At 53.7% G+C, this 21,982-nt stretch overlaps 7 protein-coding genes across 7 annotated transcripts; 6 read left to right on the top strand and 1 right to left on the bottom strand.

Annotated features, from left to right (window-relative positions):
- Nucleotides 1-2,033: 2,033 nt before the first annotated feature.
- On the top strand, nt 2,034-4,110 carry N0V96_005919 (uncharacterized protein; the record flags this gene model as incomplete). Its single annotated transcript, XM_053189458.2, has 5 exons — nt 2,034-2,057; nt 2,107-2,134; nt 2,187-2,929; nt 2,987-3,789; nt 3,873-4,110. 5 exons carry the CDS (start codon nt 2,034-2,036, stop codon nt 4,108-4,110), a joined length of 1,836 nt encoding a protein of 611 aa, XP_053052911.2.
- Nucleotides 4,111-4,981: 871 nt separating this feature from the next.
- N0V96_005918 (uncharacterized protein) lies at nt 4,982-6,695 on the bottom strand (the record flags this gene model as incomplete). The annotated part of the gene is made up of 2 exons (XM_053189459.2): nt 4,982-6,403; nt 6,480-6,695. The coding sequence occupies 2 exons, from the start codon at nt 6,693-6,695 to the stop codon at nt 4,982-4,984; spliced, it is 1,638 nt and encodes a 545-aa protein (XP_053052912.2).
- Nucleotides 6,696-7,395: 700 nt separating this feature from the next.
- Nucleotides 7,396-8,754, top strand: N0V96_005917 (uncharacterized protein; the record flags this gene model as incomplete). Its single annotated transcript, XM_053189460.2, has 5 exons — nt 7,396-7,591; nt 7,649-7,660; nt 7,711-7,807; nt 7,853-8,366; nt 8,419-8,754. 5 exons carry the CDS (start codon nt 7,396-7,398, stop codon nt 8,752-8,754), a joined length of 1,155 nt encoding a protein of 384 aa, XP_053052913.2.
- Nucleotides 8,755-10,517: 1,763 nt separating this feature from the next.
- Nucleotides 10,518-11,865, top strand: N0V96_005916 (uncharacterized protein; the record flags this gene model as incomplete). Its single annotated transcript, XM_053189461.2, has 5 exons — nt 10,518-10,929; nt 10,982-11,303; nt 11,351-11,554; nt 11,605-11,746; nt 11,806-11,865. The coding sequence occupies 5 exons, from the start codon at nt 10,518-10,520 to the stop codon at nt 11,863-11,865; spliced, it is 1,140 nt and encodes a 379-aa protein (XP_053052914.2).
- An 810-nt stretch (nt 11,866-12,675) lies between these two features.
- Nucleotides 12,676-13,457, top strand: N0V96_005915 (uncharacterized protein; the record flags this gene model as incomplete). Its single annotated transcript, XM_053189462.2, has 2 exons — nt 12,676-12,945; nt 13,125-13,457. 2 exons carry the CDS (start codon nt 12,676-12,678, stop codon nt 13,455-13,457), a joined length of 603 nt encoding a protein of 200 aa, XP_053052915.1.
- Nucleotides 13,458-17,421: 3,964 nt separating this feature from the next.
- Nucleotides 17,422-18,471, top strand: N0V96_005914 (uncharacterized protein; the record flags this gene model as incomplete). The annotated part of the gene is made up of 2 exons (XM_053189463.1): nt 17,422-17,845; nt 17,900-18,471. The coding sequence occupies 2 exons, from the start codon at nt 17,422-17,424 to the stop codon at nt 18,469-18,471; spliced, it is 996 nt and encodes a 331-aa protein (XP_053052916.1).
- Nucleotides 18,472-19,594: 1,123 nt separating this feature from the next.
- Nucleotides 19,595-21,656, top strand: N0V96_005913 (uncharacterized protein; the record flags this gene model as incomplete). Its single annotated transcript, XM_053189464.2, has 2 exons — nt 19,595-19,956; nt 20,021-21,656. 2 exons carry the CDS (start codon nt 19,595-19,597, stop codon nt 21,654-21,656), a joined length of 1,998 nt encoding a protein of 665 aa, XP_053052917.2.
- Nucleotides 21,657-21,982: the final 326 nt, after the last annotated feature.

The following is a 21,982-nucleotide window of genomic DNA, read 5'->3' as shown; positions in this document are numbered from 1 at the left end:
CCAGACCAATTCGAGCACAGCCCGGACATTCACAGCCGTTTGGGCTTAGGACGACCAGCCGTTGCCACGTTCATCAGTACACACGGGTGGTGACGGGACTCCATATCACGCCTTGGATCGGCCTCTTGCCAGCGTCTGCCACGCCTCAGCCGCCCCAGCACTCACGCGCCATCCCGGAACCTTAATCAATCTAGGGCCGTCTTTCCAAACCGCTTCTCCCGAGGCTAGGGAACCACCAGCAAGACACAGAGCTCGCAAGGGTGGCTGCGCCAAAAACCCCTTCACCCCGCGCCAGCTTCTTTCATCACTTTTCAGGACAGCCGTTCTCTATCCCAGTCCATTCCTGAGGATACTATTATGGTTGTGAACTGTCCAACCGTCTTGACATTTCACATTTTCGGCAAGTCGCATACTCCAGGCCATCTCAGAGCTGCCTATCTGGTCGACTCTTGCTCCCTACTTGGCGCCACCCACCCGTACACCATCACGCACCAGCGGGCTTTTTGACTTTGGAATCTACATTCCACGCCTCTTCTGGTTGTAACGCAGCTACAATACTCACATGTTTGGGCTGTTTCGTCTCACATTTGGCCTTACCGCTGGCTTCGAGTCTTCAGATCTGACGTATTCATCTGCTTGAATCTCTTCGGCAACCCCTTCACACGATCTAGTCCCCTTGCCGGGCCCAAGTGAGTGGAACACGGCACATCGATACTTACCAAGCCGTTGCTGTGTATCTCATCACACAATACGGCGTATTCTTCACACTCGTCGATATTCAGGACCAATCCTCATGCCAGCTGGTGCTTCACCAGGCCCTTGAATTCCAACTAGGCTTAGGTCAACCACAACGGCCCTCCACATTCTCAACATCTTCCAAGTGCTTCTGAGCTCTGCCGGGATCGATTCGGACACGGAGGCCAGACAACACCACCTCACCATCTCCGTCTAGGCCTTGACTTCCCTTCCTAGCGTAGCAGCTTCCAGGAGCCCCCGCCATAACGTCAATCCCGCCAGCAGATCAACTGAGCGCGAGCTGCGATACCCGCTCCCCAGTCGACCCAGTTACATTGTGGCCGTCCCAGTGCCCCACTACTGTCATCACTACCCGTAGTAAAAGCTATCGAACGAACTGGTGTGGCTCTGGGTGACCGAGACCCTCTTCTGAGTGGCACAGGCTCGCCCTTTTACTACTTCCCCAAAAACAAATAGCGAATAATCTCCCTCCCAAGTCCGCTCACAACTACAACCACAGACCCCTCTCGACATATGCCGGGTCCGCCATTGCTATTTCCCTAGCCAATTTTTATGGAATAGGTTGCCACAGATCCAAACTATAGCTTTGAAGGAACAGTATCCATGCCCCGGATCAGATTCCACCAGCTCGCCATCTCAAGCTCCCGATTTGATCTACCTAGCCGGGCCACCGCATCCCTCTATCCGGACGGCTCCTCCTTCCACAACTCTCCGTCTTTTTACCTCAAGGAATTCGTTCCCTAACAACAACTTGGCTCACTCCATCTTTTGGCTTGCTCAGACGTATTCCGCCTAGTCTGGCCACCCCACTATAGCGCTCGCATTGCCGTCACGATTGGCGACCCACGAACTCCAAGGGATACGGATTTGCGGTCCTTCTGAGTACGGGCAGAGCATGCCAGCTCCCCCAAGGTCATCGTAGCACACGATCCACAAATTCTCACCTTCTCAGTCCCTTGCCTTCCACCTAAAAACCACGGCGTCGGCCCCTTCTAGCCGCAAATATGGGGGACTATTATCACCATTTTCTCACCTCCATGACGGGGGTGGCAGCTAGCCAAAGTACAAGCCCGCAGGAAATACATCCTCCCCAATTCCCAGGCGCCCAGATGTCTATGATGGGCGGTGCCATGCCTGGGCCATATCCCAACCTGGGATACTTCACTGGCTTCCCTGACCCCGTTGGGCTTACTGCGCCTAAATCCTCGAGGAATCGAAGAAAGTCGGCTTCAGGCTTAGATCACGTCAAGCATCGACGAACACGGTCCGGTTGCTATATGTGTAGGAGTAGAAGAGTGAAGGTATGTCCCCGCGCTCTCTGCAAGATCACAGTCTTCTGACTCTATGTAGTGCGATGAAAGCCGGCCAGTCTGCGATAGTATGTTAAGTCGAAAAGGTACCAGCGTGTCGCATCGTTAACGTGATCACAGGGTGTCGAAAAGGTAGCCGCGAATGTATCTATCCGGAACCACCAGCAACCAAAGGATCTCCAGCTCAAGGCTCCTCGTCAAAAGATGGAGCTCCTACTCAACAGCAAGCCAGCCCGGATTCTTCCAACGATGCTGAAGACGGGGAGGACGACACAGAGCCCGTCGGTCTAGACACCATTCTTGACGAGGACGAAGGAGAGGAAGAGTCTCTTCAGAGACAATTTTCCGGGCCGAGTAGAAGCAGCACAGCTTCTTCCTTCAACTTGCAACGTACGGGAGGTACACGGCACGGCTCCGAGACGCCATCACACGAGGGGACCAAGAGCGCCTCGCCTTCAACGTCTACCGCGAGTAGCCAAACAACAACAGCATATACGATGCCGGATCTTGCGATATTATCCTTAGGTGGTCACGCCGACTGGTCACATTTGCCCCCCGACCTCCGGCAGCATCTGGAATACTTCTGCGAAAACGTTACTCACTATCATTACTGCATGCTCACTGACGCACACGAGTTCTTTCGCGTCATTCTGCCGAATTTTGCGTTACAGAACGAGGCTCTGTTGTACGCGGTCGTGGGCTTCGCAGCCTACCAGCGGACGATACAGAATCCCAATGGCAAGATGGAGGAGTTTTTGAAATACTACAACAAGAGTGTTATCCTCCTGCTCAACTCCCTGAAAAGGAAAGAGAAGCACAACGTTGCTATGCTATTGACCGTCCTCCAGCTTGCCACAATCGAGGTACGGCAATCCCTGAATACAGATGGAAAACCAAGATGTGGCTAATCCGAGATAAAGGAGTATTTGGGCGACTGGATTAACCTCATGGGGCATCAAAAGGCTGCGTTCGAGATGCTGACACACTTGTTTACACCGGAGACGGCTACGCAGACCCCGCTCGGTAGAATGATCGTGTCTTGGTATGGACGCTTCGACATCTTCATCGCTATGATGGGCGGTTTTCCCACGATGCTAGCCCCTGAGTGGTTCATAACTTTTGTAGAATACTGCGATCAGCAAGCCATTTCGGACGAAGCAGACAGTCTGCACTGGAAATTGGAAGCGGAATCAGGTCGCCTGCGGGTCATTTCAAGAGAAATGTCTACCCTCTTCGCCCGAGGTAGCAGAGGCCAGATAACACCGGAAGATTTCGCGACAGAGCACGAACGACTGCAAAACTCGCTACAGGGCTGGAAAGACGGATGGGATCACGCTCTTACTGACCCTGCTTACTACGTCACGGATTTTAGCCACGCGGGCTCCCTTGGCGAGGACAACATTGTCGACCCGTTTATCACAGGAGTCTTGTACGATTTCCCGATATTCTCGACGACGCTACTCACCAGCGAGTTCAACTCTACCATGATGATGCACAAGTGTCAATCATCGACTACGCAGCGAGAACACTTGTACGGCGAGCTTAGAGGTCACGCCTACGCCATCTGCCAAATCTTTGAGGCTGTCGAGAGGTGGCCGTCGAGCCCGAGGGGCAGCTTGATTCTGATCCAGGCTTGCATTGCCCTCTCGGCGTTATTCCTACCGCAGGACGCCAAACATCACAACTGGATTCGGAAGAAGTTTGCTTTGCTAGAGACTATGGGGTACGTGGACATACTAGCTACACCTTTCTGCTTTTCGCCCCGCCCACGAACGTGGACACTGACTTTGATGGAAATCTACACAGATACATACACCCGATATCACTCCGCGCCAAGATGGCTGAAATGTTCCACGAGCCCAGCTGTGTGCGCTGGTGGCTGCCCAACGACGAGGGCTACAGCCGTATCCTGCAAGACGTACGGACCTTTGCCGATGAACGCAACGCCAATGCCGCAACCGCCCAGGCGGAGAACATTCGAGAAGTCAGACACATTTTTGCAAAGATGCAAATGGCGGAGGAGAACGCAACCCAGGCTGCATAGATCACGGACCAGACAAACTTTGGGGGAAAGGGAGTGGGAGAAATCGAGGGAAGGGAATCGAGAATTGAGGAAAGGAAAAGTTCGAGTGATAAAAATAAACAAGGAGATGGGAAGGCTCGATCGACTCAGCAAACTCCGTAGCTGAAAAGCTGGACGGCATACGATTTTACATCATGGGAGCCTGAGTGGGAGGTTGGAAGCTCGTTGAGAGCGGACATTGAGGGGGCGATACGGTGGAAACGAAGGGGGAAAAGCTTCGAGCATGGACGACGGATCAAAATAAAGCGGCGGCATATTTTTTCATTCTTTCCCCTTTTATCTAGAGGGTCTACATCCATAAACCCATAGAGGCCACGCCGTACTCAGGGCAAGGCCATACGCATTTTGGCGTTGGGTCTTTTTTTTCTTCCTGTTTCTGTTTTCACCCTTTTTCCCCATCCGATTATTCTCTGCACTGTTGTAGGAGGATTAATGTATTATAGATTTTTTGTTATTTTTTCTTGGACATTTCCCCCCCTCTCTCGTTTTCTCCATATTCTCATTATACATATTTTTTTGCTTCCAATTTTAGACATAGATTCTGTGTGAAACCTGGTTTCCCCTTCCTATTTATACACACACAATCTCGTGATGCGTTTTCAAGAAACATCACGAAACTTTCAAATGAAGAAGAATACTATACATACGTGGACCTCGTCTCATTACAATAATAGAAAGAAGAAAAAGAAGAAGAATGGTCTACCAGTATCCCGCCCCAACTCAGAACCACCCCAGCCAACCACCACTGGTTTGACGGATCGGCAAACAAGTCTGTCACTTGAACATTCATCAATACGCAAAGTCATTAAATAACCCCCCCACTCTCCCTCTGTCATGTCTCCTTCTTATCTTCCTCACCCTCCTCCGCCTTCTCTTCCTTTGCCTCGTGCTTGGGCTCCGTATCCTCCGCCGTATCGGCTTCTTCAGGCTTGCTGTCCGCGTCTGCGGCATCTGTTGTCGTTGATGTAGTCTCGTCTGCTTTGGCGGTCGACTCCTGAGCAAAGTCGTGAGTGCTAACGTCTGGAATCTCGCCAGACTCATCATCATCTTTAGCTGCTGCAGCGGGAGTCTCATCCGCCGTCTTGCCATCTGCGTCTTTAGCCTCATCGGCACCTTCTTTTGCTGCCTCGCTTCCTGATGCGGGAACGTGCTCCTCCTCATCCTCCCCGGAGGCTAAATCTGGCCGCGGTTGGTTTGGGTAGGCCATGCCGTGCTCACTTTCTTCGTAGACTAAAGTTGTTTCCGCATCGGATTCCGTGTCAGGAAAGTCGGCTTCAACCACTTGAGGCTCTGCTACAGCGGCCTCCTCCTTTTCTTCTGTGGGAGACGCGTCGCCGATAATCTCCTTTTCAACAATCACCGGCACGTCGGCCACTTCGGGCTCCTCCTCGAGCGTTTCAGGCGCGGAGATTCGCATCTCCCGCAACTTATTTGTTACAACATTGTCTTCCTCGTCGGCCTCCACAACTGTAGTCACAGCACTACCAACAGAGGGACTCGCCCTGACGTGACGTCTCGTGGCAGTACGGCCAACAGGCTGGAAGTTGTCGTCTTCGCCCTGTCCGAGGCTCTCACGGTGACTAGGCTTCACAATGGACATTGGAAGCTGCTTCTTATCGCCGCCGTTGGCATCAGGCACCGCCGTCGCCGTCTCCAGGCCCTCAGCCTCAGGAGGGAGCTTGTAGTTCTCGGCGGGGAGGAGGTCGTACATGTCGCAGACGGTCTTGAAGAAGACGTACAGTCCAGTCTGGCCCTCAATGGTCCAGAAGACGGCGCGGTGCTGGAACCAGGCGTGCGCAAAGATGCGGTGTAGGCGGCGGAAGACGTTGACGAGGTTCTTGACAGCGACGCCTTTGTTGTGAACGTCGGAGAGGACGACGAAGCGCGAGGGGAAGATCTTGGGGTCCGTGACGATGTTGGCGGCCCAGTCGAGCGTGTGACAGCAGTAGTCGATGGCGCAGCAGCTCTTGGGCTGCTCGTGGACGGCGCAGAGGAACTGCCACTCTGAAGCGCGCATCTCGGGACACGTCGCCGCGCTGCAGGGTGGGGAGTCGAAGAGAAAGCCGACAATGAGGGTATTGCATTGCGAGATGAGGAAGCGACACAGTTCGTACAACCAGAGAGTGCGGTCGATGCCCGGCGGGGGCGTCGCGAGCTGGATTGCGGTCGTGCGGGTAATCGGGACGCTGTTGCTCTTGGTATGGTGGTAGTGGAGGGCGGCGAGATGCTCCTGGAGCTGGAAAGCCGAGTCGAGCTATGCAGAAAGATTGTGTGTAAGCGGCAGAATCGCAGGGTTGAATTTGGCTGTTCACGGCTGCGTTGCTACGAACCTCATTAAGGGGGATAAGCGGCGGTCCAGCAGCCATGTCTGCGGCCTTTGTTCCTGGGTGTATGCGACGCCTCGAGTTGGCTTCGATGAGAGACTGCTCCATCGGCGAGGCTTCGCGATTCGATTGCGCACCCATCGAAGGGGACTTGGGTCCGATTTGGATCTCAGCGGGCGGCGGCGGACTGGGCAGCCGGGGCGAGCTCGGCGCCATTGCCATTGTGAAAGGAGGCGATCGAGTGGTCGTGGTGTGGGATGGTATGGTATCGGGGGGTGGTCTCCGGGATGAAGACGGTGCAGACGAGAACGAGCGACTGGAGAGTATTTTGCAACCGCGATTCGAAAGCTGTAGTGTTCCCCCTTTGCGCCTCCACGATTCGCGGTCACAGACGATCGTAGATGTGTTGGTATATCGTGGACGGGCTGTGTTGTTCAAGCTTGACGAAAAGTCGTGGTCGGGCGGCTAATCCAGAGCTCCAGGTCACCCACATCGAATGAAAGCGCTTTGGGGGCCAGAGCTCCTGATTCTGCCGTGTCGCTGCTGTCGCAACCCCGGCACACCCCAGCTCGGCTTAGTCAGAAACCGATTCCGGCCATCGTCGTGTGTCCTTCTTTCTAAGGTAGTGTATTTTTGTTTTTTGGTGAGTGCCGGCGTGTGGGACCAGACGACGTCAAATAGGTACGTACCCCGTGCCTTGAATACTACTTCCTTCTCGCCTGGGGAACTTTCCTCGCTTGACAAGTCAGTTGAAGGGCATATCCCTTACTACCTACGAACTCTCTCGACTCTACCTCTTTTTTTCCCGAGATCTACAAAGCTTTCAGTCACTTGCAAGGCACTCGCTGCCTTTTTCCATTCGCTTTTTGAAGCAGTAAAGAATTGGTCTGAGCTCTCTCGCAGGGTTCCCCTCCATCCTAGCATGGATTTCGACGATGATGCCCCGCCTGATCTGGTAGAGGCCGGAGCCGTTGCTGAGGATGACTTACCACCATCGGGGAGCCAGGTCAAGGTCCCGATCACAATCGTTACGGGCTATCTTGGTGCTGGAAAGACGACGCTTCTCAACTACATCTTGACGGCGCAACATGGGAAGAAGATTGCAGTGATTATGAACGGTAAGCCAATCGCATGATTAAATGTGCAGCTAAGCGTCATACTAATGTTGTTCACAGAGTTTGGCGACTGTCAGTCTCCTCGGACGTGACCATGTAGTTGACTCACTGACTCTTTTCAGCCCTCGATATCGAAAAGTCGCTCACTGTCAACAAAGGTGATGAGCAAGTTGAGGAGTGGCTTGAAGTCGGCAACGGCTGCATATGTTGCTCTGTAAAGTAGGGACCCATATCAACTGATCGCATTCGTACTAACACGCCCAGGGACACTGGTGTCAACGCCATCGAGTCGCTCATGGAGAAGAAGGGAGCGTTCGATTACATCTTGCTAGAGACCACAGGCCTTGCGGACCCTGGCAACCTTGCGCCACTGTTCTGGGTCGATGATGGCTTAGGAAGCACAATCTACTTGGACGGTATCGTGACTCTTGTAGATGCGAAAAACATTATTCGCAGCCTTGACGACCCCGCCGGCAAGATTGAGATCGACGAGGATCACAAAGAGGATGACGGCCACAGCCACGGTCCCCTCATGACGACAGCTCACGTCCAGATCTCACATGCTGATGTCATCGTCATCAACAAGTCGGATCTAGTTTCCGAAGAAGAGTTGGGGCAGGTCAGGTCGAGGATAGAGTCTATCAATGGACTCGCCAACATACACGTCACCAAACAGAGCGAGGTGCCAAAATTGGAAGGGTTCTTGCTGGATTTGCATGCCTATGACCAGGTTGCGGGGCTCGATACCAGCCAAAAGGGCCACAGCCATCTAGATTCGGTGAGTGATTCCACAAAAGTCGTAGCATGTCTCTTTTGCTGATAAAGTGCAGACCATTTCGACCGTCTCGATACCAGTGCCAAAGTTGGCACCATCACAATTGGAGAAGATCGATTGGTGGTTGAGAAAGATCCTCTGGGACCGTAAGCTTCCTGGGGACGAGAAGACGACGCTCGAGGTCCATCGGTCAAAGGGTCGGCTCGTCTTTGATAACGGCGATATCAAACTCATCCAAGGCGTGAGAGAGATATTCGAGATTCTTGACTCGCCTGACCAATCGCGCGAGGCCACGCAAGCTCAGGAAGGTAAGATCATTCTCATTGGAAGGCACCTCAAGGACGTCGACTTCGAGAAAAGCTTGGTGGATACAATCAACTCGAGCATATGAATAGAACTTCTGAGACACAATGCGTTGTCATGGGCGCGTGATCATTGGAACATCGACTGCGAGGCGTGCAGGAAATATATTGAACAGAGACAGCAGCGCGTGTGACTTTGTTGCAAGAGATTGGGTGCCTCGGCTGGTGGAAAGCATCAAACCAGTGCATGCTGGAAGCTGCCATCTCATGTGTTGGATGGGACATGATGTCAAAAAAAGGCCCCAGGTGTATGTACGGCAGTAGCGCGTGTTCTCACTGATGCAGGGGTTTTTTGGAGGGGCTCTCGGCGCACAGGCCATCGGATCCATCTTTGACCGGTCCTCCGCGCGTTAGTGTTGGCTGGGCTTCGACGTCTGTACACTGTACACCAGGAATTCGCATAGAGCTTCCTTCGTGCGCAAGCCAGAATAATCTTTCGAGCCATCTCGACCACGAACGCATCCTAATTGACCCCCGAACTTCCCGCGACGACGAACCATTCAACGCGACTCCCTATAGCGACCGTATACTCCTCGAGCCTTCATCATGAATCGACCAGGTAGGCCTGACCCTCTAGTCGTCCCCTTTCAGCCTCGGGGTACCCCGCCGTTTGCATGTCCATCAAGGCCACTTGGATCTCGTCGCACCTCTCAATTGTGGTCGCCGCGCCTCTATAACGTCGAGAAAGCTTGAGGAGCATCGAAATAATGCATGCGAAACGTCACGCCACCGATGATGCTCTCAGTAGATCATTGCCACTGTTAGCGCCGACGTGTAGCCCTCATCCTCGAGACCCAGCGCTGATCTACCTCGACGTAAACACGGCCTTTGGATGGACAATAAGGGACCCCTCATACACAAGCTATTCTTGAAGATGATGGTTTCGGGCCTCGCTATCCTCAGGCGACACTATGCAAGACCTCCAAGCTGACAATGGGCGCAACCAGTAGGAGTAGCTCCTCAATCACTGCGTGGCATACCGGCAGGTTTTGGTGGCCAGCAGCAGCAGCAGCAACAGCAACAACAACAAGCTGGGAGGGCAGTATCAAACAGGTTACCAAATGGCAAAATAGGTAGGGATACTCAGCTCTGTCTCAATGTGTGTGTGGTGTGACTAGGTACAAGGGAGGTGCCAGCAGGAAGACCTGACGTTAACGTGGAATTTTTTGGAATATACAGGCAGTAATGGATCTGGCTGGGCATTTGGAGGAGGAGTGCCCATGGGAGGCGCTGGTCTGCCAAATCAAGCTCGTCAACTTGGAGGAAATGTGAGCTTTGCACAGAGCTTAAGCGGGTCGCAACCGGCAACGCCGCTGGACCTTTCGTACGTTCTTTCCTCTTTCCTCCTTCATCGGCTACCTTGCACATCCACCTACCGCCCTCCCCACGATCACCTCCCAAAGTAGCACCACCAGCCGCATTTCGAGCTTCACGGCTAGCCGTACTTGGGTCTCTCTCCCTTTCTCTGCTTCTTCTAGCTCTTGTCTTTTCTCTTCCTTTCACCATGGGCAAAAGGCAACGCACTTTCCGAAAGAAAGCAGCAAGACAAGAGAAGATGGATAAAGCACCGTCTTCTCCGCCTCGCGAGAACCCCAAAAAGGGATACGCGGATGTCCTCAAGACGTATTTTGATTTCCCCCCTTCCTCTCCTCCCTCATCACTGCCTCTCGCGCGATCGCGGGCGACTATTTCGCCCATGATTCCTGGCAACGATAGTGGTACTGACTTCTGAAGTAGCGAATTTCCATCCCTCTCCAACAACGCACAGATGAACACCACCGGTCAGTCAAACATGTGGTCATCAACAGCGTCGCGGAACCTAGGTGCCGGTCCAGTGCCTCGCAACCAGCAGTCGACGCCACTGTCGGCTCAGAGCGGCCAGGACGAGCTCTTCACGCCAACTTCGGCTCGTCAAGGCGCCTTCCGCTTCGGTGGCCAGAGCAGCGCAGGTCCGGCGCCTCAAGTCCAGTCCATTCCCGTGGACGATTTCCCGCCCTTGAACAGAAACTCGAACGGCGAAATCGGTGGTGAGCGAAGTGCTAGTCTGATGCCCTCTTTGGGTTTCGGCGGCAGCCAGGCGAGCGGCTCAGCCGCCGCGATACCTCCTGCCCGGAGCGCAGGTGCCGGTAATGGTCTTCTCAATGCGCTCTCCGCGAACAGCAGAACCTCAGATGGTCGTTCATCTTCCATCGCTAGCGTGCAAGGTATATCGAATCTATCGAAGCGGACGATGACGCACTCACTAACGCGATACAGATCAAGCAAGAATACAAGAGGCATCTGCCGAAAGGGGTAACTCCTTCTCTGAAGAGACCGGTGGAGACAGCGCGTCTCAGTCGGCAGAGACCAGAAACCCCCCTGGAGCCATTGGCAACGACGCAGTCACTGGCAACGGCAAGGCCAAAGAGGAGAAGGAAGGCCAATCACCGGACGTGCAGGACCCTCTGGCAGGAATGGCGCCCATTGACAAATTCGGCATGAAGGGTTTGCGTGTTCTCATGAACAACTACCCCAGCTATGGTGCTCTGATGCAGGGAATGGACCCCAACGAGTTCGGACTCAACGTCAACTCACCAGAGTAAGCAGTCTGACTATTTATAAAGAAACGCTTACTGACTATGACAGTCTCATCTCCACCCAGATCTACTCCCTCTTCGACGACACGCCTCCGCGTCCCGCGATTCCCAGCGTTCGGCTTCCTGAGTGTTATAAGGTGACCAATGTGCAACCGATTGAGACCAAGATCCCGTCGTTCAACGAGGAGACCCTGTTCTGGATCTTCTACAGTTGTACACAGGACATCAAGCAACAATTGGCGGCGGTCGAGTTGTATGTACTATTCATTACACCCAAAGTGGCCCCTGCTAACAACCTTGTAGGCACAGCCGAAACTGGCGTTGGCACAAGAAGCTGCATTTCTGGCTGACCAAGGACGAGCTCATGATGCCTGCTAGCCTTGGTCCCCACCATGAACGCGGCTACTACATCGTCTGGGACACCACCAACTGGCGCAAAGAGCGGGTACGTCTTGGATTTCTCTCTTTCAAATGTTGAGCGCAAATAACTAATATTGAATACAGAGAGAACTCACTCTCCACTACGGTGACCTGGAGACGAATCTGGCACAACCGGTTGCATAGTTGAATTGGGGTTTATGGTTCATTGGCTTTCTCGTTTTATTGACGAGGCTGGAAACGACTTGGTACCTGGGCACTGGGCATGAGACCCGACAGGCGTTAAGTCATGTTGATACGGCATGGTTTTACAGGCTTCCGGTATGAAGCTGGCCAGGCAAACGGCAGCTGCTGCATATCTGCCGCTGCTTTGTGTGTATGAATCACTGATCAATGGGAGTTACCCACGGCCGTCAAACGAAGGGAAATAAAATGACGACGCCGATACTGCGAACGAAAACTATCTTCTATTTCCGTGCTTCCAACCATACGTGATGTTGCCTTTTGGACGTGGGAAGCGCCTGTGGTATAGCAAGAGATATCTCCTCTTCTTCTTCTGCACCATTATTTGAAGACATCCGTATGGAGAAAGGTACTCAGAAGATACCCGGCGAGCTTGAATTTGGTAGTTGTTAGGGCGGTCCGTGCTTGACTTCCTCACACGGAAAAGCGCGGGTAACTCCGACTGCGCGCCACTGTCCACATAAGCTCCAAACCCCTGCTCCCTGAGGAGGGCTGATGAACTCATCAACTCCATAAAAGCTGCCAGCAGGACTCCACGCATCTAATCCGACCTCATCCCTATCCCATGCGCAGCAGCCATACGCTCCTCCGACTCCCTTCATTATTTATGTTGCAATCTCCATGAGGCCTGAACCGCTCCGAGCTCCCAATCGCCACTTTCGATAGCGACAGCACGCAAACACTCCGGCCTCACGCCAAATCGACACTTTCTACCGGCCAGACCGGCACGACACAGACACAGAATCCGCAGCTATGGCGAACGAGCAGATCTCGCTGCCGTACCTGGTGATGATACTGCTGGTGACGGCATTCGTGATACGGTTCCTCTTCTTCTCGCCGGCCCCGCCACCGGCGCCGCGACAGAGCGCCGCAGCGGTACTACGCACGCGCGAGGCGGCGGTGGAAAGGATACAGCAGATGTTCCCGCAAGTGGACAGACGGACGATTCTGTGGGATCTACAGAGAAATGGCGGGAATATCCAGGCGACGTCTGAGAGGATTCTTGCAGGACGAATGGAAGCCGTGAGTTTGAACCCTTGCCTTTCCCAACTTCACTTCAGGCGGAAGCTCAGCGTGCCGAGTACGCGCGCGCCAGCGACAACACTATAGCTGGGAGCTGTTATACCCCACGACACCTGGATTACTTTCTCCTGATGTAGTGCATTTCTTGTTTGCTGACCTTGGTACGTGACGTCAAACAGCCCCCAATCACCTTCCAGCCCCCTCCCCCGCCGGGAGCGAACAACGCAGCGTCCAGCTCCTCGACACCGGCCAAGGCGCCCGAGAAGCCCACGCAGCCGGACCTGATTACGAGATACAAGCTCCAAGACAAGATTTCGGCGCAGCAGCAGCAGCGGCAAGCGGAAGCGGACGCCGCCGCCGCCGTCGCGGAGAAGGAGAAGGAGAAGGCGGCCAAGGGGTGGAGCTCGAACAGGGACGAGAGGCAGTCGCTGTTGCAAAAGCGGAGGGACGAGATGATTCTTGCGGCGCGGCGGAAGATGGAGGCTAAGATTGCTGCGGAGAAGGCGGCATAGCCATTTTGGAAGGAAGATGAATGCGATGGCCCTTTCACAGCGTACGGTTTCTTGGCTTGTTGAAGGCATGAGAGAGATTGGCGGGGTATGCGGATTTGGGCATTCTGTACACTCACACACACATACATACTCGCACAGAACCAGCCGACAGTGAAGAGCTCTTCGGCTTCAGTTTAGTTTGGAGGAGAATGGATGAGGATATAATGGCACATATTTCTTATGCCTCCAACATTATGGGGAGCCTACGTACCTACTTTGCCCTATACACGTCAGTCTTCCCTCGGAGCCGTGAGCTCAGTCGGCTGATGGCGCGATGTGGATCTGGCTTGACAGGTATGCGTTGAGGAAACCTAGGACCCTGATGACTTGGGTTTGATAAGCACGTGCTACCTAAGGTCGAACGGTTCGAACTCGGTCGAGATAAGGACCTAGGGCACGCCACCTCCGGTAGATGTCACAAGTATGGAAAACGGACAGCGGGAAACCCTGGCGCGCCGTTGACACAAGTGAAATTTGTGCAAGTGTCGCCCCATGTTCAAGAGGGTTTAGGTCATCAGAGGGTTTTGAATGACACCGGCTTGACGTCTCCTGTGGCTTGACTCGCCTTGCCTTCGTTTGGCGTTTACTCGCAAATACGGCTAGCAAACCTTGAAGTGGTTTTATCACGTTCTTCGTCAGTGATGTCTATGCAAGGTGGGATTCATGAATTGGTGTGAGAGATATGCATGTGGAGGTTATGTAAAGACTAGGGACGGAGGTGGCAAGATATTCCCGTCATTATCATAACTATTCGATTTCACCCGAGCAGAATTTCAACACCACACCACGGTTGTTTGTCTACCTTTGGCATCGCGTTCCAGCCACAGCGCATGTGATTGAGGCTCTCTTACTCGGCCGAGCCGCATGATACTGGTTTGTGTAACCGGACAGAATGTCTCGCCCGTGAGGGAGGGCAACGGTCATGGAATCTCGTCGTACGTGCGTGCTGTTCTTGACTCGGGATGCAATGATGGATGGCACATGCACATGCGCATGCCGTTTGACAAAAGCATTCTCGCCTCGAGTAGTCTCTTATCTCGACGGCAAAGTTCTTTTTGCGCTGCTGGACTGAAGATCTGAACGAGCCAACGTTTCATGGGCCCAGGTTTTCTTCACGTTTCCCAGGTCGGGCGGGGAAGCATGGGACAATTCGAAAATGACTCGGGAGGACAACCTGTTTCTCGGACATGAGTTTTCTGAGAGACACGTGGGGGGTCTATTTCGCTGAGGTTCGTGGGCACTTCCATGGGACCGTGAGGGTGTACAAGGAAGGTCTGGAAAGAATGTTCGGTGGCTGTAAGGCAGAGGGGAGAGAGACTGAGACATGGGCGTAACATAGTACAGGCGTGTAGGTAGTCAAAGGAGAATTTGGGGCCTGGGCCGCGGGTAAATTCTTCATCGTTCCCCCCGATGATCGTGGCGAGTTGTAGTACAGCAGCATGGGGGTTTGTCACATTGATGAATGTCTTGTTTGTGTAAATGTCAGATCTCGTCAAGCCGTCTCCAAGGGTTACCTAAATGGGCGTGCCGTCGCTGTTGCACCCTGTGGGTAATTCTCCGACTGGTCTCGTTCGACTGATAAGAAGAGGGTGCTGGAAATCTAAACTCGGGATGATAAGACCCCTCTTTACGCCGGATATTGGTCAGAACAATCCGAGGTTTTCCTGCTGTGTAACTATGTAGCGGCAAGATGAGGAAGGGGAAACTAGCACCGGTGGCAATGAGATAGAAGCAAGAATCTCATTACTGAGGGGTGAACGGGGTTCATCTTGTAATTGGAATGGTGAGTAAAAGTTGTTTGTTGGAGGGCGCTGGAGGGGTTCAAGGAGGGGTTCAAGGAGGGGTTCATAGGACGGGATGCTACAGCCCAGTGTCCGTACCAAGATTCGGCGGCGTGTTCTGACGGCTGGATCTTACTTGCTGTAAGAGTCTAGTTTCTTTCCAATTTTTGTTTCCTTCGGGTGCGCTTTCTTCTTCCATTCTATTTCCCTCGTTTCTGTCTGGCGCCGCCGAGTCGCTGGTTCGAGATTGTAGACGTTGTGTCACTGAATATCACTCCCAGCCGGAGGCTTCTTTCTGCCGATCTCATGCGACGCTCGTTCAACGGTTGAATCATCCCCCCTGCAATGGGGGAAAAGGGTTCAAAAAATGTCCCGCAGGAAGATGCAGCGTGACACAGCTGGGATTTGCGACATGGCGACTTGGTGACTTGCAGGATAGTGACGAAAGACCATAATCCTTTCAACTGGACGCGCCGCTCTGCTGCGATATCTACGCAGTGCTGTGTGAGAGGCCATGAGTGCCAGGAGCCTCTTGACACTGGACCCTTGTAACGCTTAGCGTCCCAATTGCGCGCATGCAGATGAGGTGGGGACCCTCGAGAGACTCAGAGTGAGTGAGCGAGTGAGTGAGAGTGAGAGACAGGGCGTATCCGTACGCTTCCGCGCGAGGGCTACCTCTTCATGCATTCGCTGCATTGGCGCCATGGGCCATGTGTTTTGTGGGTGGCTATGGGCATGGGGGCATGGATGGATCAGATAGAGAAAGACAAGACCGATATGGAGCCCCGCTTCGACACAACATTTCTGTCTTTCACATGCTTTTTTGACTGACTGACTGAATGACTTGACTGCAAGTCCCTCCCCGTGGGCCCCGTCTTCACCGCGCAGGACATATCCACTGCCAGAGAGGAGAAAACGAAGAAGAAAAACAGGGCGAACGAATCTGCGATAATTAGCATGGGATAGAGACGGAAGAGAAAAACTGGAAGAAAAAGGCTGTCTGGGCATGGCCAGCCTAGATGGGAGGCCGGGGGCTCTTTGTGCTATAATGGTTCGACTACTATGTTGCGCAATTCTGCTACGCAACACGCTGGGACGCGCATAATAGGTAGGACGTAACAAAGACATGAGGATTTCAAAGTATCTTTTTCAGCGTTATCCGTACCTTACCGTTCTCTGACTCTGCATTTGAAATGGCAGCCAAGGTTCCGTGCTTGCAGAGACTCGAGAAGTAGAGAGAGGTATTATCTCACAAAACATGAGGTAAACTTTCCCTTCGTCTGACGGGACTTTCTTTTCCACTTCGTGTCAGACTATCTGCGAGCCGGCCACCGCCGATTCGATCCATCCGCCCATCAGATTTCCCGCCCCCCTACCCGCCTCAGCGGGAACGACTGCCAAAGAGAGAAGACGCAAACCGGGGGCAGAACTGGGTCATTCACCACTACCAACCGATACACTCCATCTCCCCCTCCACTCGCAGGTTCTTTCGCTTCTTAGTCGAGACTACAAAGTACCTATCACTACCTTGCTCTACTAGGCACTGCACTCCGTGACGGGCCTTACTTTACCGTGCCTCTTCTCTTAAGCCTTTCCCCCCCTCCCCTTCGCTTTCTTTGTCTCACCTTAGATTTTGCAACTCGCTCAAAGAAGCTTCAATCCCACTGTCTGGACCGGGACTCGACCTGGACTCGAACATTACTTTTTTTTTTTTTTGCCGATTCATCGTATTTGCCGTCCGCATCCTCTGCGTAGCACCCTACCTATCTTAGACTCGAAAAATTCCAACTACTTGGATACAACACGGTTGCCGCGAGTACCTCTAAACGTGGGATTTACAACAGCGGGGCAATCTCTTATCAACACTTTTTCTCGACAACATTCCCTCAGGCGCAAAGCAACGGGCGTTTGGGCTAGATCTCGACGTTTTTGGTCCGCAACATTCCTTCACTGGCGACAACGCCCTACGCCCTCTCTATCACAAGCCTGGGACTTACCAGAAGAGCAGACCGAGAACAGACCGCCACGCCATCTCACCGAATTCCCCGACAACCATAGATTGTCAACATAGGCGGACGGACGGACGGTAGTGCCCACGCCCCTCCTCGCCCTCCTCGCGTTCAATAGGGAATAATAAAAACACAATGCCCCCCTTGCGGCCCTGGGGTCCCATTTTCGAAGAGATTACTCTTCCGCAGAATAGAATGTCATCGACAGTTTTCTCGATGCTGCCAACCTCTCTTCAGTCCCGGCTACCGCCGCTGCGGTCTATCCGCAAGAGCGCAAGCATGCAAACCCTCACCTCGAGCAGGCAATCACACACCCGCACCCTGTCGGGACTCGACGACGGCGTCCACCGAAACATTACGCAGGCGCGCCTCGTCTCCGAGAGCACGGAAGAGCAGCACATGAGCTTGGTGGCCACCGAACACCGGACGTACGAGGTGCGATCGGCGGCCGAGAAGCATGAGCAGCAGCAGCGGCAACAAGCGGAACAGTACTATCAGCAACAGCAACAGCAAGCGCCTAGTCAATGTTCAAACGTAGATTGGCGCTTCGCCCAGCAAGGTGAGAGCCGTTGTGATATTAGTTGATGTCTTCGACTTACATTTAGCTTCACAGGACTTGCTTTGATCGCCGTCGCCCAAGATGAGTTGAGGCATCCGTCAAGGCGGCCGGCAGTCGATTTTGAGAGGAAAGCGTTTCTCGACGGAGTCGAGTACATCCTCAAGGCCCTTCCCAACGACCTAAACGAACACGAGCTTCACCGACTCCGCACGTCGACACCCCCCAATTTCATCCCACCACCAAGTCCGGGCGGTCGGACGTATTCTCCGTCGCGGGGTGCGAACAACGGCAGATCGATTCTTCACCGGGGCGTCCAAATCGCAGTCGTTAACATCTTCATCCTCATCCACCTGGCGCTGCCGTACATCATCCTCATGCTGCGGTTAGCGGCCCGCACGGAGAGGGAGTACCGGATATCGGAGAACCTCGTGGGTGCGGGCATGGGTCTCGCCAATGCGATTGGCAGCAAGGGAATGCGCATAACCGGGGCGCTGTACAACGTCGGTGACGGCAGGCTCGGGCAGGCTCTCACGGAGGCCGTTGCCTGGACGGTTGAGGGCCTCACGGGGGGTCTATCCGATGGTGTCGGCGAAGGCTTGTCTATTGTGGCGCCCAAAAGACAATGAGACGACTGATGACGAGGACACTTAACGCAATATGACATGGGAATTTCATCATATTTATTTTCGGGTTTAGAATTTTCGGAGTATATCTTGGTTTCCTAGTGTCAGCAGGTAAGGTACGGTTGCTGCAAACGCAGGTGCTTGCTCTAGGTGGGACATCTCCATTTGAAAGATTCAGTTAGACCAAGTGTGGGATGGAGTGGGTTCTACTTGAGCTTTACGATAGCTCACACTAGCTTGCTGGGTCGAGCTCAGCTGGGAGAGTCCTCTTGTCATAACATCTCACTTGAGAGCTTACTTGACTATGAGGTTTGCTGCGATGATCCAAGAGATCGGAGTCTAGTCAGCACATCGCCACGAATTATCGGTGGTGCGCAAGGATTGTGTTATAGAGAAACTCATTTTCAACACTAATGAATAAATGACCTTTGATATTTGTTGGCCCAAACGAGTCAGGTTTGCTTCCCATGAGATTTAATGATAGATGAAGTAAGGGAAGACCAAGTTTAGTAGGGACACGGAGTACAGCAGAGCGGCTACCCGTCATAAATTTGGTCAGACCCTTCATTGTGCGTTCTGACCGGCTTGCGAGAGGAGATCGGTTTATCGGTTGGCTCTGCTACAATGTTGGATTTTCAAGTTTTGTTTTAGAAAAGCGACTACCTTACCTTAAGTTAAGAATCGTGATTGTTCACCTTACCTCAAGTGAGTTGAGAGCGCAAAAGCATGAGTGCTCCCACAATCAACGCTAAAAGCTTGCCTCGCAGGGGTCGAAGCCGGAGCGTCCCGGGGCGCGTCAATGAGTGGCTGTTCCATCCCGTCCCCTGTCAGTTGCAGGAAAGACCCACAGAGAACTCAAGGAACCAACCGAAGCTCAGGGAAAACGTGAGTGATGGGCAGATAAGGCCGGGAAAAAATTCTTATCGGCTCGCCTCCTGTCTCCCAGCTCTTTCTCGCAATCCAACTGGCGAAAAACGAGGACGACAGATTTGCATCCTACACACCCTCCTTCATCCACTCCCTTTCTTTCTTTCTAGAACCAAAGAGCTGTATTGTATCGTCCTTTTTCTTCGGTAGCTACTGTTTTTTAATCACATCCTACAAAAATACACACAAACACATACAAATGTTTCGCCAATCTCTCAGGAGGTGCGCTCGCATCAGCGGCGCAACCTTTGCCGCCCCGGCTCTCCGAACGACCAGACCTGCCGCCTTCCAGAGGATCGCAAAGTCCCCGGCAAGCGCGCTTCGCGTGCCCCTCAGCATTAATGCGTTCAGACTCTACTCTAGCGAGGCCGCCAGCGCAGCGGCCGCGCCGGTCGTCGAGGATGAAGGAAACGCCTCCGGTTTGACGACAAAGTTTGCGGATTTGACGAAGTTGGGCGTTCACCCGACCCTTGTCGATACCATCACGCACAGAATGCGGTACGAGAACATGACGGACGTCCAGAGCAAGACCATCGAGCCTGCACTAAAGGGCATGGACCTGTAAGTCGAATCCAACCCTCATCAGCGCGCCTGTGCCGTATAATGTAATAACGTCACCTTTCAGGGTCGCCCAAGCAAAGACAGGTACCGGAAAGACCCTGGCGTTCCTCGTTCCCATTCTGCAGAGGATGATTGCGGCGGATCCGTCGCTCGCAACCAGAAAAGCGCGGTACCAGGCTAGCTCTAAGGACGTTCGTGGAATCATCATTTCCCCTACACGTGAGCTCGCCGAACAAATCGCCCTCGAGGCCGAGAAGCTGTGCGCGGGCACGGGTCTGGTCGTCCAGCGTGCCGTTGGTGGAACACGAAAGGGCGAGATGCTGCAGAAGACCCGCAGAGAAGGTTGCCACTTGCTCGTTGGTACACCCGGACGTCTCAACGACCTTCTCGAGGACCCCTACAGCGGAATTGAGGCACCTAATCTAGCTGCGATTGTCCTCGACGAGGCTGACCGCATGCTTGACGTCGGTTTCGAGAGGGAGCTGCAGTCCATCGTCGACCAGCTGCCCGACCCCAAGACTTCTGCGCGCCAGACTCTGCTCTTCTCTGCCACCATCCCCAAGAACGTCATCGCTCTTGCCCGCCAATGGGTCCGCTCCGACAACTTCGACTTCATCCAGACCATCTCCAAGGACGACGTTCTCACCCACGACAGGGTTGACCAGCACGTTGTCCACTGCAGAGGCTGGGCCAACGTCTTCCCTGCCATGTACGAGCTCATCGACAAGGAAATCCAGAAGAGAACTGCCGACCGGGAACTGCTGCCCTTCAAGGCCCTCGTGTTCCTGCCTACGTCAGCTTTGGTCGATCTTGCTGGCGATGTCGACATTACGATGAGAGCGGACCGCGATCGCGTCCAGGGCTGGAGAATCCACTCCAAGCTCACCCAAGGCCAGCGCACCAAGGCTGCAGAGTTGTTCCGCAAGGCCAGGTCTGGCATCCTGTTCTCCACCGACGTTACTGCCAGAGGTCTCGATTTCCCCAACGTCACCCATGTTATCCAGATTGGCGCTACCTCGGACCGTGAGCAGTACATCCACAGACTCGGCCGCACGGCTCGTGCAGGCAAGGAGGGTGAGGGATGGATGATTCTCGCCGACAGCGAAATGGACCTTGCCCGCCGGGAACTGCAAGGCCTTCCCTTGAAGCCCAACAAGACGATCGAGTGTGCTCAGCACGACTTCACCAGTGGAGACGAGCCTACAGCCATTTGCCAGAAGGTGACCCAGGCTACTGCTCGGGTCGACCCCCAAGTCTTGGAGGTTGCCTACCTGTCCCTGTTTGGTCAGAACCGCGACAACGTCCAGGCCAAGGTTGACGAGCTCCGCGAATGGTGGGTCAATGCCATGGAGCAGGACGATACGCCCGCCCTGAGTGCTTCTACTATCGAGAAGCGTGGTCTGCGCAGAGTCAGGGGTCTCAACGTCAGACAACCGGGCTCTAGGTACGGCAGCGACAGTGGCGGCCGTGGCGACCGTGGAGGCTTCAGCCGTGGTGGCGACCGCGGTGATCGAGGTGGCTTCAGCCGTGGTGGTGACCGTGGTGGTGACCGTGGTGGTTTCAGCCGCCGCGAGCCCCGCGATGCTTTTGAGAAGATGGAGATGGACAGCACCAGCTCTGACCGCCGCTTAGGTGGTTTCAGCCGGAACGGTGGACGTGGCTTCGGTGGAAGAGAGCGTCAGCAGAGATCGTCCTGGTAAAGCAGAAGATGACGACACCAGCGCCCTGGAAGCGTAGCGGGCGCGAGCGAAGGAACGAAGAGAACAACCAAAAGCGAGAAAAAGGAAAAGACCCCAATGAATCGGAAGAGGTCTGTGAGATACGGAAGACGTTTTTTCTTTAACGACCTCGGAAACTGAATTAGACATGTCATACCATACCCCCACCCCAATCCCCCATCATCACCACCACTCCCCTTTCTTCCTGCTTTTTGAGGGAAACAGGCTTGTACCATACCATTTTTGCAACGGAGCACAGGAAAAAAGGGGGCTTTACTCGAGGGAGTTGTGCTTGTATTACCACCACC

This window comes from Colletotrichum fioriniae (assembly GCF_027942845.1).
Source record: "Colletotrichum fioriniae strain IMI 355084 chromosome Unknown scaffold_6, whole genome shotgun sequence".
In the NCBI taxonomy this organism is placed as follows: domain Eukaryota; kingdom Fungi; phylum Ascomycota; class Sordariomycetes; order Glomerellales; family Glomerellaceae; genus Colletotrichum; species Colletotrichum fioriniae.
The sequence above is the reverse complement of the archived record's forward strand: the minus strand, read 5'-3'. Positions and strand labels throughout refer to the sequence as shown.